The sequence below is a fragment of the Pituophis catenifer genome, unplaced genomic scaffold (genome assembly GCF_029215685.1).
Source record: "Pituophis catenifer annectens isolate HBS135680 unplaced genomic scaffold, rPitCat1.0.hap2 SCAF_6, whole genome shotgun sequence".
NCBI classification, from domain to species: Eukaryota; Metazoa; Chordata; class Lepidosauria; order Squamata; family Colubridae; genus Pituophis; species Pituophis catenifer.
In genome coordinates this window covers 1798403-1816621 of record NW_027256886.1, presented here as the reverse complement: position 1 = coordinate 1816621, position 18219 = coordinate 1798403, and the positions used below count along the sequence as shown (strand labels likewise).

The 18219-nt window shown below is 45.3% G+C and overlaps 1 protein-coding gene across 1 annotated transcript in view; it reads left to right on the top strand.

Moving 5' to 3' along the window:
* ARMC9 (armadillo repeat containing 9) overlaps positions 1–18219 on the top strand; it is a 153988-nt gene that overhangs the window by 77347 nt on the left and 58422 nt on the right. The window contains exons 15-17 of the mRNA XM_070946560.1: positions 9879–10018; positions 13191–13267; positions 14928–15002. Of these exons, the coding sequence (XP_070802661.1) occupies positions 9879–10018; positions 13191–13267; positions 14928–15002 (292 nt within the window). The remainder of the gene's footprint in view (positions 1–9878; positions 10019–13190; positions 13268–14927; positions 15003–18219) is intronic.

Below are 18219 nucleotides of genomic sequence, written 5' to 3'. Positions count from 1 at the left end.
TACATAGATAACCACACCATTCTTTTTCTGCGATGTCGAAGATATAAAATGTAATCCTAATTTTGAGTTTATCAAATATTTTTGATCTTGAGTAGTTATATGCGTTTCTTGTAAACATATTATATCATTATTAAATTGTTTCAAATATGTAAATATTTTCTTCCTTTTCTGTGCTGAATTCAACCCATTGACATTCCAAGATAGACACTTAAAGGTCATCGGCCTCTTTCTGGAGCGCGGAGCAATATCTTTGAAGTTCCTCCGAAAGCTTCGATCTCGCTCCTCCCATAGCGCCACTCTCTTGTACGGTACTCTTAACTGCCTTCTTGTCTTGTCTTTCCTGTTGTTGTTGTTGCTGTTGTTTAAATAGCTTAGATTGAGCTCTAGTTATACGTTGATCTTTCACTTCAGCCAACTGAATCAAATCCAAAATTGGAGAAGAATCCAGCAAGGGCTCACTCAAAAAACCTCCTTCTGCACCTTGCACTGTTTCTAATTCCTGCTTAGACTGTTCTTCCAATTGCCTCTCTTCACTCTCCTTAATCTCCAAAACTGTAGATGTACGTGGAGATGGAGTTCTTTCCTTAAGTATAGTACTATAAAAATGTTGTGCCTTCTCCACGGTATTCAGCCGATATCCTTCTCCCTTGTATCTAAAAATTATCCCAGCTGGTGCATCCCACCGGAAAGGTATCTGTAAATTTTTCAATTCCTTAACAAGAAAACCAAATTCTTTTCTAGCTTTCAGCATTTTAGGAGGTAATTCTTTAAAAATTTCAAGTCGTGAGCCCCCCACTTGTATAGAAGTATGAAAAGATTTTTGCAGGATATGATTTCTAATTTCTCTATCAGTGAAATATATCACCACATCTCTAGGCAGTTGTCTTTGTCTGGCCACCCAAGAGTTGACTCTGTAAATTTTATCTATTTTGTGAAATACCAAATCAGGACTAGCTTGTAAAATCTTAGCCAAGGCTTCAGAGCAAACTTGTCTCAAGTCCTGTCTCTCCTCCTCTCGAATTCCCCGAAGCCGTATAGCAAATTCCATCGCCCGGAATTGTATCATAACAATCTCATCTTCAATTCTCTGCATTTTATTGTCAACTTCATCAATTTTATAATCATTGTCTTTCATCTTGACATTAACTTCTGATTTAAATTCTTCAACTTTAAAATCAACTTTCCCAATAAATTCTACCAGGCCAGACGCCACTTCTGATATTTTTTTGGTCACCTTTTTTTGATTCTGATTCACCATGTCTTTAACTTCATTAATTTCCTGCATAAATTCCTGATGTGATTTTTGAAGTTTATCATCTATCTCCTGTTGGGATTTTTGAAATTTGTCATCCAAAGTTTTAGAAATAAATTCTTTTAAATCTCCCACATCAAATTCTTTTTTCTGAGTTTGTAACTGTTGAGCAGGGGGAGGTTGCTTTTCATGTTTGTGTGTGGGGGATCCCCCCCCTGACGCCTTCCCTTCCTGCTTCTTTGAAGCCATCCTGGCTCGTGATCTAGTTTTTCTGAAAAGGGAGGTTCCTTTTCCTTTCCCTCCTGCACAAAGACTTCTAAAAAAGTCCCCCAGATTTAATCAAATAAAGACTTGAATAAAGCAAAGTCCAGTATTAAAAAAGGAGAAATTATTGTTTCTCTTTTAACAAGCAGGGCAACTTTGTAACAACTTGGAAACTTTGTAACAAAACAAGATAACTTCACCAATCCACTTTCACTGGCTCGTTAACTCAGAGGCTAGGCGCCATATTTTTTTCTTTTCAAAGCACTTTCACTCACTCACATTTCTCAAATTGAAAGTCAATAAAGTGCTGATACTTGCGTTTCCAAATTTCAGGCTTCAGATAGTTTCGCTGTTTATTAAAGCCGGTTCTTTCGCTTTAAGTTTCCTGCAGCCGGCTTGTTCTGCAGAGGCAGAATCGTCCCACGTCGCCCGGAGTTTCAGCAGGCTGGAAGGGAGCCACGCCTGTTCTCTCCCCAGAAACTTCCCTGGGGGGTCACAGGGGCTCAACCAGTGCCCTGCGATCTCTCTTCTTCAATCCTTTAGGATCTAGAAGTTTTCGAGCCGCTTCTTCGTTTCGAAGCGGCTCTACAGGCGGCGGGGCTGGCGGAGCTTCAAAGAGCGCCGCCGACGCCGGAGACAAGGAAACCGGAAGTCACCAAGCGTCTGAATTTTTGATGATACAAACATAGGGATGCCACAGCGGTTGTAGGTGTGAAAAACTGGGGGAAGTCACTTTTTAAAGTGCCGTCGTAACTTCGAATGGTCACAAAACAAATGGTTGTAAGTCAAGGACTACATGTATTATTTAGTGGTCTGCTATCTTTCAACCTTGAAGATACACAGTTATCTTGATGTGGGCTCATTGCTGCTCTCTGAGCTTTTCTTTCTTTCTTTCTTTCTTCCTTTCTTTCTTTCTTTCTTCCTTTCTTCCTTCCTTCCTTCCTTCCTTGCTTTGTCTTTCTCTTTCTTTCTTCCTTTCTTCCTTTCTGTCTTTCCTTCCCTCTTCCTTCCTTCCTTCCTTCTTTCTTTCCTTCCTTCCTTCCATCTTTCTTTCTCTCTTTTTCTTTCTTTCCTTCCTTTCTCTCTTTCATTCTTCCTTTCCTTCCTCCCTCCCTTCCTTTCTGTCTTCTTTCTTTCTTTCTCTCTCTCTCTTTTTCTTTTCTTCCTTTCTCGCTCTTCCTTTCATTCTTTCTATCTTTCTTTCCTTCCTTCCCTCCTTTCCTTCCTTCCTTTCTGTCTTTCCTTCCTTCTTTGTCTTTCTTTCTTTCCTTCCTTCTTTCTTTTTCTTTCTTTCTGACTTTCCTTCCTTCTTTCTTTTTCTTTCTTTCCTTCCTTCCTCTCTTTTATTTGTCCTTCTTCCTTCCCTCCTTCCTTCCTTCTTTCTTTCTTTCTTTCTTTCCTTCCTTCCTTCCTGCCTTCCATCTTTCTCTCTTTTTCCTCTTCTTCCTTCCTTTCTCTTTCATTCTTTCTTTCCTTCCTCCCTCCCTCCCTCCCTTCCTTTCTTTCTTTTTTTCTTTCTTTCTTTCTCTCTCTCTCTCTCTTTTTCTTTTCTTCCGTTCTCTCTCTTCCTTTCATTCTTTCTGTCTTTCCTTCGCTCTTTCTTTCTTTCCTTCCTTCCCTCCTTTCCTTCCTTCCTTTCTGTCTTTCCTTCCTTCTTTCTTTCCTTCGTTCCTTCCTTCTTTGTCTTTCTTTCTTTCTTTCCTTCCTTCTTTCTTTTTCTTTCTTTCTGACTCCTTCCTTCCTTCTTTCTTTCTCTTTCTTTCCTTCCTTCCTTTCTCTTTCTTTCTTTTATTTGTCCTTCTTCCTTCCTTCCTTCCTTCCTTCTTTCTTTCTGACTTTCTTTCTTTCTTTTAATTTTTTTTCCTTTTGCAAAAAAAAAGTATTTGTCACAAAGGAGTGAATCTATGAGATACAGCTAGAACTAATTGATATAATTTTAAATAAAGGAATACCTCCAATTTCATTTCTACTTCAAAACTGCTTCCTGCATTTTGTGCTTGAGACAGAAAGAAATGAAACTGGGACTTTGGTGCGATTAGATTGATTGGTTGCTATAGCAACAGCCAGTGTATATTAAGTATGCAAAGGTAAACATGCCACTGTCTGTCCTGCTGCTATCTTTATTCTACTTATCTGTGTTGGGAGTTAAGGCTTTAAAATATATATATATATATATATTATCCTTTAACCCACACTTCTGCCTGCCCCTTTCCTCCTTTCCCCGCTTCCCTGCTGTCTTTATTTCCACATGTATTTTATACTTTGCTAACTTTAAGGAAAATAGTAATTAAAAAAAGGAACGAATTAAAAAAAAAGGAAAAGGGATACTCCAGATTATGGCCAGTTATAGCTATTTCTTTCCTGTGGGATTTCCACCAGGCCCAAAAAAGAGCCCTGGTGGCGCGGCAGACTAAAGCACTGTGATTAACACCAGCTGTCTGCAATTACTGTAAGTTCGAATCTCGCCAGGCTCAAGGTTGACTCAGCCTTCCATCCTTTCTAAGGTAGGTAAAATGAGGACCCAGTTTGTGGGGGCAATAAGCTGACTTTGTATAAATATACAAAAGTATGAAGGCTATTGCTTAATGCACTGTAAGCCGCCCTGAGTCTCCAGAGAGGGGCGGCATATAAATCAAATTAAAAAAAATAAAAATAAATAAATTAACATTTTCCCTAATGCACAGACTTCCTAAAACCAGATCCTTTATTTGCCGGGAAGATACAACTTTCCTCTCTTGAAAAGAGGTTCAAAGCAATCGCTCTCTCTGAGAGTGGGAGAAACACCTGAGTTTGAATTTGCTCCTTCCCCTACTTAGAAACTACAGCCTGAGAGAATATGTCAGTCGTGGTGAGACAAAAAAAATGCCACTGCTTGCTGGAAAAATTACTGGTGTATTTCTTTGTCCTAAACTGGTTTCTGCTGGGATCGTCAGCATGGCTTCCGTAGAGCCCATCTGCACCCATCTCGTCCCTTGTCTGAAATGGTATAGGATTTATTTATTTATTATTATTATTGGTTCGATTTATATGCCGCCCTTCTCCGGAGACTCAGGGCGGCTTACAATGCGTTAAGCAATAGCCTTCATCCTTTTGTATATACCTGCTTAGTAGGGCTTTCGACCCCCCAAGCGGTGTTCTTTTTTTTATACAAAGTCAGCTTATTGCCCCCACAATCCGGGTCCTCATTTTACCTACCTCGGAAGGATGGAAGGCTGAGTCAACCTTGAGCCTGGTGAGAATTGTACTCGCAGTAATTGCAGGCAGCTGGCAGCTAAGTGCTACTTTAACAACAGTTTTTTTTTTAGTCCGCTGCGCCACCAAGGCTTTTGCTTGAGCTGGGGGCTGGACTAGAAGACCTCCAAGGTCCCTCCCAAACTCTGTTCTGGTTCGGATTCTGACCTTCCACGTTGGTGGGGTTCCAGTAGAAGAGGATGTTTGTAGCTCAGAATTGAACTGTGGGGTCCTTGGCGCTCGCTGAGCTTGGCTGTTTTCTCACAGACATTTCATTACCCAGTTATATAACATCATCAGTGCTACAAGGGAGTGGGGATTGCGGGGAGGAGGAGGAGGACTGTAGGGTCCTTGGTGCTCTTTGAGTTTGGTTGGGGTCTTTTTTGCAGACGTGTCATCAGCCAACTAGGTTGCATCATCAGTGCTAAAAGAAAGTGGGGGTTATATTGTATATTAACAAAGAGCATTCCCCCCTCCTTCTAGCATTGAGGATGTTACTTAGTTGGGTAATGAAACACCTGCAAGAAAACCAGAGAGCACTAACAACCCCACAGTCGTCGTCCTCCTCTTCTTCTTCCTCCTCCTCCTCCTCCTCCTCCTCCTCCTCCTCCTCCTCCTGTCAGCAAACCATTCTCCCTTCTAGCACTGGTGATGTTACCAAGTTGGGTCATTAAATGTCTGCAAGAAAACCACCCACTTCAGGGAGCCCCAAGGACCCCACAGTCGTCCTCCTCCTCCTCTTCCTCCTCCTCTTCCTCCTCCTCTTCCTCCTCCTCCTCCCCACAAATTCCTCTCCCTTCTAGAACTGATGATGTTACCTAGTTGGGTCATGAAACGTCTGCAGCGAAACAGCCAAGCTTAAGAGAGCGCCAAGGACTTACACATTTCTGCAGCCACTGGCTAAAGACTCCCGAGGGCTGGAAGCCACATGGCTTCATTTTGACAAACTGCCCTCAGGCGCTGCCCTCTTTCCTTTCATTTGTACAGGTAGTCCTCAACTGATGCACAAAATTTCTGTTGTTTAAGCGAGCCCAACATTTCTGTTGCTGAGTGAGACAATTTGTCAAGGGCGTTTCGCCCCGTTTTACGACCTTCCTCGCCACGGTTGTTCAGGTGAATCGCTGCGGTTGACAAGTTGGTAACCCCAGTTGTTAAGTGAATCTGGCTTTCCCGTGGAAAGTGCTGTCGTAACTTTGAACGGACGCTAAACAAACTGGACTACCTGTAGCGCAGTGTTTCTCAACCTTGGAAGCTTGAAGATGGGTGGACTTCAACTCCCAGAATCCCCCAGCCAGCAGCGCTGGCTGGGGGATTCTGGGAGTTGAAGTCCACCCATCTTCAAGCTTCCAAGGTTGAGAAACACTGCTGTAACAAAACCCATTAAACCACACGGTGACGCGCACCAGAGACCCTTCCAAGTGTGCTGGCGTTACCGGATGGTGGCAGTCTCGTGCAAGGCGCGTGTGGGAGAGCGGAAGAGTTAAACAGGTAATCTGGAGTGTTAAACAGGTGATCTGAGTGAAGGGTTAAGCAGCCACCTGAAAGCAGAACAGGGGAGCTAAGCAGTATCAGCCGAGCTTAATAGTCTGCATTCTAGGCAATAAACATATCACTTTTTTCCCCTCACTCTTTATGGCTTATCGCCCACGGTGAGAAAAGAAGGACGGTTGCGTAATTCTGATCAAATGTTCCTGCCAGCTCGGTCAAACATTAACCCGGGCCGCTATCAAATCCTCCCATGTATGAACTCAGCACCATCTCTCTTTTCACGGATTCTGGTTTCCTTCTGGAGCAGAGAACTATCGTAGGGCCATTTCTCTGAATCATGTTGTCTAAAGTCAAACATCCACAATTTCCCAGCCGTGGCCCACTCCTGGGCCACGGCCTGTTTGAAACCGGGCGGCGGGAGGAATGGGAAAGAGCGCACGAGCGGAGGGCCCTTGCGTTCATGCGCGAAGCTCCATTCGTATGAATGGAGCTGCTAGCGGACTTTCCAGGCTGCGAAGCTGGAAAAGTTGGGGACCCGCTGGTTTAAATTGACTTTCTCCCACATATAATACATGACATACATACATACATACATACATACATACATACATACATATATATATATATTTGTTTTCTCAGGTTTTCGCGGGTGTTTGTATGTAGGTCTTTGGTTATTCGGGTCTTCTCCCACGTAAAATTGGAAGTGTCTTGGCGACGTTTCGACGAAGTCTCATTCGTCATCTTCAGGCTGGTGTTCTCGGCTTCGTGCTTCCACGAAGCCGAGAACACCAGCCTGAAGATGACGAATGAGACTTCGTCGAAACGTCGCCAAGACACTTCCAATTTTACGTGGGAGAAGACCCGAATAACCAAAGACCTATATATATATACATATACATATATATATATACCAAGAAATTCAAAAAAGTTTTCAAAAAGGTAAATTTTTAAAAAGTTTACAATATCAACATTAAAAGTGAATTAACATTCAACACACATTGAAAATTATCAAATTTTTGCCACAGTGGGTCGCAAAAGAGTGCGACATTTGTCAAGCGAGTTTGGCTCCATTTTACGACCTTTCTTTCTCCACCAGTTGTTTTAAGTGAATCACTGCAGCTCGGGGCAATTAGAGCCTTGGTGGTGCAGCGGACTAAGTGCTGTTATGTAGCACTTAGCTGCCAGCTGCCTGCAATTAGTGCGAGTTCAAATCTCACCAGGCTCAAGGTTGACTCAGCCTTCCATCCTTCCGAGGTAGGTAAATTGAGGACCCGGATTGTGGGGGCAATAAGCTGACTTTGTATAAAAAAAAACACTGCTTGGGGGCGGGGCAAAAGCCCTACTAAGCAGGTATATACAAAAGGATGAAGGCTATTGCTATAAGTGCATTGTAAGCTGCCCTGAGTCTTCGGAGGCGGGCGGCATATAAATTGAACTAATAAATAGATAGATAGATAGATAGATAGATAGATAGATAGATAGATAGATAGATAGATAGAAGCATCCGAAAGGAAGATGCTGGCTGAATGCCTCTTCTGCATTGTTTTCAGTTTTGTCTTTAGTTAGTGCAGAGAGCAACAAAAAAGATGATTTAGGGGGCTGGAGGCTAAAACATACGAAGAACCGTTGCAAGATTTGGGTATATCCAGTTTCATAATCAGAAGTTTATTTGTCAAGTGTATATAAGATAACAGGTAAAAGTATAAACATAACTTGAATACATGAAAAGAGTAAGTGAAAAGGAATATTAGAACATTAAGAGCCTTGGTGGCGCAGCAGACTAAAGTGCTCTTAAGTAACACCAGCTGCCTGCAATTACTGCAAGTTCGAATCTCACCAGGCTCAAGGTTGACTCAGCCTTCCATCCTTTCGAGGTAGGTAAAATGAGGACCCGGATTGTGGGGGCAATAAGCTGACTTTGTATAAAAAAAAGAACACTGCTTAGGGGAGCCCGAAAGCCCTACTAAGCAGGTATATACAAAAGTATGAAGGCTATTGCTTAACGCTTTGTAAGCCGCCCTGAGTCTCCAGAGAAGGGCAGCATATAAATCGAACCAATAAATAAATAAATAAACAAACAAACAAACAAACAAACAAACAACAAGGATGGTAGGCATGCTGGTGCACTTAAGCACGTACCTTAAAGGCCTCTTAGGAATGGGGTGAAGCCCACAGTAGACAGTAAGGTTAAAGTTTTGGGGGTTTGGGGAAGAAACTACAGAGTCAGGTAGTGCATTCCAGGCATTGACCACTCTGTTAATGAAATCATATTTTCTGCAATCGAGTTTGGACCGGGGGGACATGATAGTCTTCCGATATTTGAGGGGCTGCAACAGAGAAGAGGGGGGTCAAAGCATCAGAAGACAGTGAATCATGCATTTTTTAAGAACTGTGTTAAAAGCTAACACAGTTCTAGGCTGCATCAACAGAGGGAGAGAATCAAGATCATGCGAAGTGTTAATACTACTTTATAATGCCTTGGGAAGGCCACACTTGGAATAGTGCATTCAGTTTTGGTCGCCATGATGTAAAAAAGATATGGAGACTCTAGAAAGAGTGCAGAGAAGAGCAACAAAGAGGATTAGGGGATGATTGGAGGCTCAAACATACAAAGAACGGGTGCAGGAACTGGGTATGTCTAATTTAATGAAAAGAAGGACTAGGGGAGACATGATAGCAGTCTTCCAGTATCTCAGGGGTTGCCACAAAGAAGAGGGAGTCAAGCTATTCTCCAAAGCACCTGAAGGCAGGACAAGAAGCAATGGGTGGAAACTAATCAAGGAGAGAAGCAACTTAGAACTAAGGAGAAATTTCCTGACGGTGAGAACAATTAAGCAGTGGAACAGCCTGCCACCAGAAGTTGTGAATACCCCAACACTGGAAGTTTTTAAGAAGATGTTGGATAACCATTTATCTGAAGTGGTGTAGGGTTTCCTGCCTAAGCAGGGGGTTGGACTAGATGACCTTCAAGGTCCACTCCTACTCTGTTATTCTATTTCTATTTCTAGTCACATGGTTGTTAAGTGGATCTGGCTTCCCCAATGACTTTGTCAGAAGGTCGCAAAAGGAGATCATATGGCCCCATGGACACCACAACCATCATAAATACGAGTCAGTGGCCAAGCATCTTAATTTTGATCACGTGACTGAGCATTTATTTATTTATTTATTGGTTCGATTTATATGCCACCCTTCTCCGGAGACTCAGGGCGGCTTACAAAGCGTTAAGCAATAGCCTTCATACTTTTGTATATACCTGCTTAGTAGGGCTTTCGGGCCCCCCCAAGCGGTGTTCTTTTTTTTATACAAAGTCAGCTTATTGCCCCCACAATCCAGGTCCTCATTTTACCTACCTCGGAAGGATGGAAGGCTGAGTCAACCTTGAGCCTGGTGAGATTTGAACTCGCAGTAATTGCAGGCAGCTGGTGCTACTTAACAGCACTTTAATCTGCTGCACCACCAAGGCTCCTTATGGGGATGCTATAACGGCCATAAGTGTGGAAAACGGTCCTAAGTCACTTTTTTCAATGCCGTTGTGCCTTTGGACAGTCATAAATGAACTGCTGCGAGTTGGAGTATAACATTATATCTTGGAACAGAATTAGAACATTATACTTCTATTTGTGTTTTTCTGAATTCCCAGGCGGGCTTTGCAGTCGACGATGATTAAGGATGGGCTCATACCATGGTTGGTGGAGGCCCTAAAGGATACGGACTCCATGTCTGATTACACCCTGGCCTACTCAGTCGCTTTGCTCATGAACCTCTGCCTTCGGAGCTCAGGTATTCTGCGTTACTGGGATGCGATTGAAAACAGGTTTTGGAGAAAGTATGAACCCATCAACTATACCTGTAGAGATTCTCCCTCATCCAGGCCATAGTTGTCCCAAAGGTGCTTTTTTTTTTCAAGAGGCAACTGGACTTTCTGGTTTTTCTCTTTTGAAGACATTTTGCTTCTCATCCGAGAAGCTTCTTCAGTTCTGGCTGGATGGTGGGGAATGGAAGGATTGATACTCCTTGCAGACAGCTGGTCATTTGCATCCTTTGAGAGAGTCGTTGAGGCCACTTGGAGGTTTATCTGAGCCCTCAGGGTCACCTGAATAGTGTAAACCTCCAAGGGCCTCAATGGAAGGAAGGGAGGGAGGGAGGGAGGGAGGAAGGAAGGAAGGAAGGAAGGATGGAGAGGAAGAAAGGAAGGAAGGATGGAGAGGAAGGAAGGAAAGAAGGAAAGGAAGGGAAGGGAAGGAAGTATGGAGAGGAAGGAGGGAAGGAAGGAAGGAAGGGAAGGAAGGATGGAGAGGAAGAAAGGAAGGAAGGATGGAGAGGAAGGAAGGAAAGAAGGGAAGGAAGAAAGGGAAGGAAGGATAGAGAGGAAGGAAGGAAAGAAGGGAAGGAAGGAACGGAAGGAAGAGAAGGAAGGATGGAGAGGAAGGAAGGAAGGGAAGAAGGGAAGGAAGGAAAAAAAGGAAGGAAGGGAAGGAAGGATGGAGAGGAAGGAAGGAAGGAAAGGAAGGAAGGAAGGATGGAGAGGAGGGAAGGAAGGAAGGAAGGAGAGGAAGGAAGGGAAGGGAAGGAAGGGAAGGAAGTATGGAGAGGAAGGAGGGAAGGAAGGAAGGATGGAGAGGAAGAAAGGAAGGAAGGATGGAGAGGAAGGAAGGAAAGAAGGGAAGGAAGAAAGGGAAGGAAGGATAGAGAGGAAGGAAGGAAAGAAGGGAAGGAAGGAACGGAAGGAAGGGAAGGAAGGATGGAGAGGAAGGAAGGAAGGAAGGAAGGATGGAGAGGAGGGAAGGAAGGAAGGGAAAGAAGGAAGAAAAGGAAGGAAGGGAAGGAAGGATGGAGAGGAAGGAAGGAAGGAAGGAAGGAAGGAAGGAAGGAAGGAAGGAAGGAAGGATGGAGAGGAGGGAAGGAAGGAAGGAAGGAAGGATGGAGAGGAGGGAAGGAAGGAAGGAAGGAAGGAAGGAAGGATGGAGAGAAGGGAAGGAAGGAAGGAAGGAAGGATGGAGAGGAGGGAAGGAAGGAAGGAAGGAAGGATGGAGAGGAGGGAAGGAAGGAAGGGAAGGAAGGATGGAGAGGAAGGAAGGAAGGAAAGGAAGGAAGGGTCACCTGAGTAGTGCAAATGGGTGTGGAGCCTTCTTGGACAACACAGACTTGTCTCCAACAGCTACACCTGCCTTCAACATTGAAGGGACACAGGACAGGAAATATCCTGCAGCCAAGAAGGCTCCACAACCATTTGTACCACTCAGGTGACCCTGAGGACACAGACAAACCTCCAAGTTTTTGAAGAAGCTCCTTGGATGAGAAGCGAAACGTCTTCAAAGAAAAACCAGAAAGTCCAGTTGCGTCCTTTAAAAAAAAAGCACCTTTGGGACATTTGACGAGTAAGGTAATCCTCGACTTACAACCACAATCGAGTGCCAAATTTCCATGCTAAGCGAGAGAGAGTTGTTCGGTGAGTTCCGTCCCATTTTACGACCTTTCTTGCCACAGTCGTCAGCTGAATCACTACAGCTGTTAAGTTAGTAAGACGGTTGTTCAGTGAATCTGGCTTCCCCGTTGACTTGGCTTCCCAGAAGGTCCCAAAAGGGGGATCATGTGATCCCATGGACACTGCAGTGGTCATAAATACATGCCAGGTGCCAGATGTCCGAATGTGGATCACATGATGACGGTTGTAAGTGCGAAAAAAGGTCATGTCCCTTTTTCTTTGTAACATTTGAATGGTCACTAAACGAATGGTTGTAAATTGAGGATTACCTGTATTCGGAAGCTACAGTTTACGCGGAAGGCAGCTGCGCAGACAGTTTTTGGGGTGACCCAGAAGGCGCCACGGTTGTGTGAACTGCACTGGTTGCTCGCTTGTTCTGCCTGTGGTCTTTTTGTGATGTTGTTGTTGTCGTTAGTTGCAAAATTGTGTCCGACCCATCGCAACCCCATGGACAACATTCCTCCAAGCCTTCCTGTCCTCTACCATCCTCCGGAGTCCTGTTCTGTCCCCCTTCCCCACACAGGCAAATGTAATACCAAGCACGCCTGCCAATATTTTATTAGGTAAACAGATTAGAATTCCTGGCAGACCAAGGTTTTGGCAGCAAACTGCCGAATGCCTGCCAAGACCGTTTTCACTCCCATAAAGCAGAAGAGGACTTATCTTCAGTCCGTTCCAGGAGCAACAAATTATCCACCAGACAAGAGTTTAGTCAATGTTCAGTCCAAAATATATCCAAGCCGAATTTCAGAGATCACGATGTGACTTTCAGAGTTTAACTTTGTCTGTCGCAAAGCCTGAAGAGCAATCCCACCCACTTTTATTCCTGGTGGGGCGTGGCTCTGTGACTCAGCTCAATCTCTGGCCCTCCCACGCCTCTTCCGTTGCTGCGCACGATTCTCCCTCCGACGCTGCCTGGGATCAAGCCAGGATTCATCATCCTCGCTCCCTATCAATTGGTTCTCCGATATGCCTTCCTCCTGGCACATCCCAGGCTGTTCCTCCTGGCCTTCGGATGGAACCTGAGGCATTGCCAGAGAGGAGGGTCCTGGAGAGGGAGGCCTTGTCAGTTCCTCCCCATCACCTTCTGAGTCCTCCTCCACTGTTAGGACAGGCTCGGGAGTTGGGGTCACAACAAGTCCATTGAAGCTCACGCCAACTGCTTCAGTGACTCCATCCAGCCACCTCCTTCTCTGCCATCCCCTTCTTCTTCTTTTGCCCTCCATCGTTCCCAGCATTAGGCTCTTCTCCAGGGAGTCCTTCCTTCTCATTAGGTGGCCAAAGGATTTGAGTTCCATCTTCAGGATCTGGCCTTCTAAAGAGCGGTCAGGGTTGATCTCCTCTAGGACTGATATATTTAATTTGTGATGTATTTAATGGCTGTCCTACTCATCCTGAGGTCTTGTGGTTGGGTGGCTGTTTGGAGTTGACCCCTGGCACCTGTGTCTAACTTTTGAACCTCCGCAGGGAAGAAGATGTGCGTGAAAATTGCAAACGAGATTCTCAAAGTTCTCTCGGATCTCCTTGGCCACGAGAACCACGAGGTACTGCCACGGTGATAATTTTCAAGGGTTGGTGAAAAAGGACCAGTTTTTGGAAAACCAAACCGAGCATGTCTTGCTTATCCCAATTATCCTGATCTTGGATGTCTTGATTCTGGCTGATAATCTTCTGAGGGCCACATGAAATTCTTAAATCTCATAATATCATCTGGATTCTGTGAAGATGATGATGATGATCTTATTCTTATTCTTTTTCTTCTTCTCTGCTTCAGCTTCTCCTCCTCTTCCTTCTCCTCCTTTTTCTTCGCTTCAGCTTCTCTTCCTCCTTCTCCTCCTTTTCCTGCTTCTTCTGCTTCTACTCCTCCTCTAATAATTCCTCCTCCTGCTGCTGCTTCTTCTGCTTCTACTTCTCCTCTAATAATTCCTCCTCCTCCTCCTCCTGCTTCTTTTGCTTCTACTACTCCTCAATAATTCCTCCTCCTCCTCCTCTTCTTCGCTTCAGCTTCTCTTCTTCCTCCTCCTCCTCCTCCCTTTCCTGCTTCTTCTGCTTCTACTCCTCCTCTAATAATTCCTCCTCCTCCTCCTGCTTCTTCTTCTTCTACTACTCCTCTAATAATTCCTCCTCCTCCTCCTGCTTCTTCTGCTTCTACTACTCCTCTAATAATTCTCCTCCTCCTCCTCTTCTTCGCTTCAGCTTCTCTTCTTCCTCCTCCTCCTCCTCCCTTTCCTGCTTCTTCTGCTTCTACTCCTCCTCTAATAATTCCTCCTCCTCCTCCTGCTTCTTCTTCTTCTACTACTCCTCTAATAATTCCTCCTCCTCCTCCTGCTTCTTCTGCTTCTACTCCTCCTCTAATAATTCCTCCTCCTGCTGCTGCTTCTTCTGCTTCTACTTCTCCTCTAATAATTCCTCCTCCTCCTCCTCCTGCTTCTTTTGCTTCTACTACTCCTCAATAATTCCTCCTCCTCCTCCTCTTCTTCGCTTCAGCTTCTCTTCTTCCTCCTCCTCCTCCTCCCTTTCCTGCTTCTTCTGCTTCTACTCCTCCTCTAATAATTCCTCCTCCTCCTCCTGCTTCTTCTTCTTCTACTACTCCTCTAATAATTCCTCCTCCTCCTCCTCCTGCTTCTTCTGCTTCTACTCCTCCTCTAATAATTCCTCCTCCTCCTTCTCCTGCTTCTTCTGCTTCTACTCCTCCTCTAATAATTCCTCCTCCTCCTCCTGCTTCTTCTTCTTCTACTACTCCTCTAATAATTCCTCCTCCTCCTCCTCCTGCTTCTTCTGCTTCTACTCCTCCTCTAATAATTCCTCCTCCTCCTTCTCCTGCTTCTTCTGCTTCTACTCCTCCTCTAATAATTCCTCCTCCTCCTTCTCCTGCTTCTTCTGCTTCTACTACTCCTCTAATAATTCCTCCTCCTCCTCCTGCTTCTTCTGCTTCTACTACTCCTCTAATAATTCTCCTCCTCCTCCTCTTCTTCGCTTCAGCTTCTCTTCTTCCTCCTCCTCCTCCTCCTCCCTTTCCTGCTTCTTCTGCTTCTACTCCTCCTCTAATAATTCCTCCTCCTCCTCTTCTGCTTCAGCTTCTCCTCCTCCTCCACCATCAGTTGTTCTGTAAAACTTGCTTGAGTCCTCGGACCTTGGGGGGGGGGAATAGATGAGGGGCCGATCCCCTTTGAATGATGGCTAATCTTATCTCCTTTGTTGCAGATTCATCCCTATGTAAACGGAGCCCTTTATAGTATCCTTGCTATTCCGTCCATAAGAGACGAAGCTCAAGCGATGGTAAGAGGCCAAAGGGTTCTTCGAGATTCAATGGGCCAGACCAACGTTTCTCAACCTGGCGACTTGTCTGAACTTCAACTCCCAGCATTCCCCAGCCAGCCTGAATTTGGGGCCTGAAGCCCCCCCATCTTCAAATCACCAAGATGGAGAAACACTGGGCTAGACTAACAGCAGCCAAACACAACAACTAGCTACGTAGAAACTATTTTAAATTTGTAAACCACCTTCCTGCTCATCCCTGGCCATCTACCAAACTGGACTTCCTAAGGTGACGAAGTCCCATTATCCCCTGCCGCAGGTCTGACATGGTTTCCCTCTGTGTCAAACAGACTCAGCCTGGGTTTGTACAACCCTCCAAAGTCAGGTTAATCCACCACAATTGCCATGCCGTGCAGCATCCAAATAAATATATCGCATGATGGCTAATCGCAGCCTGGTTCACACAACATGCAGAAACAAAAGCTGGGTTGCAACTCTGTTTTGGCCTGATCTAATAATACCTTGTGTGAACACCATACTGATATCTTTATCTTATCTTTATCTTTTATTAGATTTGTATACCGCCCTTCTCCTTTCGGACTCAGAGCGGTGAACAGCCAAAATAAAAAAATTTGTACACAAAAGTTAAAATAATTTTAAAAATAATTAAATGAAATTTGGCCCATAATTTAAAACATTTCAATTAAAAATCAGTATCAAACTTTAAAACCCAACATGGAATCAGGCCAGCCCGGCTAACTGGAAAAAGTAAGTTTTTAGGGCCCGACGAAAAGTCCGGAGGTCTGGGATCACTCGTATCTCTGGGGGTAGATTGTTCCAGAGGGTAGGTGCCACCACAGAGAAGGCTCTCCCCCTGGGGGTTGCCAGCCGACATTGTCTGGCCGACGGCACCCTGAGGAGGCCCTCTCTGTGGGAGTGAACTGGCCAGTGGGAGGCTATTGGTGGCAGAAGGCGGTCCCGTAAGTACCCCAGTCCTAAGCCATGGAGCGCTTTAAAGGTGGTCACCAACACCTTGAAGCGCACCCGGAAGTCCACCGGGAGCCAATGCAGCTCGCGCAGGAGAGGAGTCACATGGGAGCGCCCCGTCGCTTCCATAATCCCCCGCGCAGCCGCATTTTGACCAGTTGGAGCCTCCGAGTGCATCTCAAGGGGAGCCCCATGTAGAGAGCGTTACAATAGTCCAGACGAGAAGTGACAAGTGCTTGAGTGATATAGGTTCATAGCACAGCCTAAACGGTGTAAGTGTCATCTTCTCAACGCTAAATAGGCACTGTGGGATCCTTGGTGCTCCCTGAGCTTGGTTGTTTTTTATAGACGTTTCATTACCAAACTAGGTAACATCATCAGTGCTAGAAGGGAGTGGGGTTTATTCTCATTTTATATACCACTGGCTTGCCTTGTCAGTGTTAGTGGGAGTGGTCTTGGTAGTTCCTTGATGATGCCATTGTAAACTAATGAAGGAGCCTGGATAGCTCAACAGACTAAGCACTGCAATTTAACACCAGCTGTCTGCAATTAAAGTAAGATCGAATCTCCCCAGGCTCAAGGTTGACTCAGCTTTACATCCTTTCAAAGGTAGGTAAATTGAGGACCCAGTTTGTGGGGGCAATAAGCTGACTTTGTATAAAAATATACAAAAGTATGAAGGCTATTGCTTAACGCATTGTAAGCCGCCCTGAGTCTCCGGAGAAGGGCGGCATATAAATCAATTTTTTTTAAAAAAAAAACAGAAAGAGAGAAGCCTTCCCCATCCCAAAACGGTCCCACCGGAAGTCAGGAAATGGGCTGTTTCCGGCCTCCGGTGGGCCTCTAGGGGGTGGTGGGGAAGGCTGTTTTCACCCTCCCCAGGCTCCTAGAAAGTCTCTGGAGACTGGGGAAGGCGAAAAATGGGCCTACAAGGCCCACCGTGCCATCGCATCCCAAAAGCGGGGAGAGCGCAGGGGGATCGCGCATGCATACATGGGAGGGGTGCATTGAATTATGGGTGTGGGCACCCGTGCGCGCGACCCCGCCCCCTTGCGACACTTGACGGCAAAAAGGTTAGCCATCACTAGTATAGATTCTCCTGCTTGAGCAGAGGGCTGGACGAGAAGACCTTTAAGATCCCATCCAGATTCTGTTCTGATTCTTACTTGTTTGTCTGAGTTGATATTTTCATTGATTGGGGTATTGTTTGCTTCTTGATTGTTGGTCTGGTGTTAATCTTGCGGATCTGGATGGCGAGAAGCAGGCTCCGACTCAACCCTTCCAAGACCGAGTGGCTGTGGCTGCCGGCGTTCCAATATAGCCAGCTGATACCATCGTTCCTGGGGGGCGAGACATTGGCCCCCATAGAGAGGGCTCGCAACTTGGGTGTCCTCTTGGACACACGGCTATCTTTAGAAGAGCATATGACGGCCGTGGCCAGGAGAGCTTTCTATCAGGTTCGCCCGATTCGCCAGTTGCGACCCTTTCTGGATCGGGACTCCTTATGCACAGTCACTCATGCCCTCGTCACTTCTCGGCTGGACTACTGTAATGCTTTCTACATGGGGCTCCCCTTGAGGTGCACGCGGAGGCTCCAACTGGTCCAGAATGTTTCCGTGTGGGTGATATTGGGAGCGACATGGCGCTCACATGTAACACCTACGCGAGCTGCACTGGCTCGCAGTGGCCTTCCGAGTGCGTTTCAAGGTGTTGGTTCTTACCTTTAAAGTGCTCCATGGCTTAAGACCTGGGTACCTACGAGACCACCTTCTGCAACCGATAACCTCCCACCAACCAGTACACTCCCACAGAGTGGGCCTTCTCAGGGTACCGTCACTAAAGCAATGTCGACTGGTGGTTCCCAGGGGGAGAGCCTTCTCTGTGGGGACACCTACCCTTTGGAACAGGACACCCCCAGGGATACGAATGATCCCAGATCTCCGTACTTTCCGTCGTGCACTTAAGACCTTTCTATTTCACCAAGCCGGGCTGGCATAAATTTTTCTTATTGTCTAAATTTTATTCTGAAGATCTTAACTTAACTGATGAGCCAAATTGGCTTAATTATTTTAAATTGCTTCTATTTCACATTTTATATATATATGTTATTTTGACTGTTCACCGCCCTGAGTCCTTTGGGAGAAGGGCGGTATAAAAATTAATTAATTGAATAAATAAATAATAATTAAAATCTTGGTGTTAATCTCTGATTATCTGGATTCCTGGTAAAGAGGTGTTTTGCTTTTTTTTG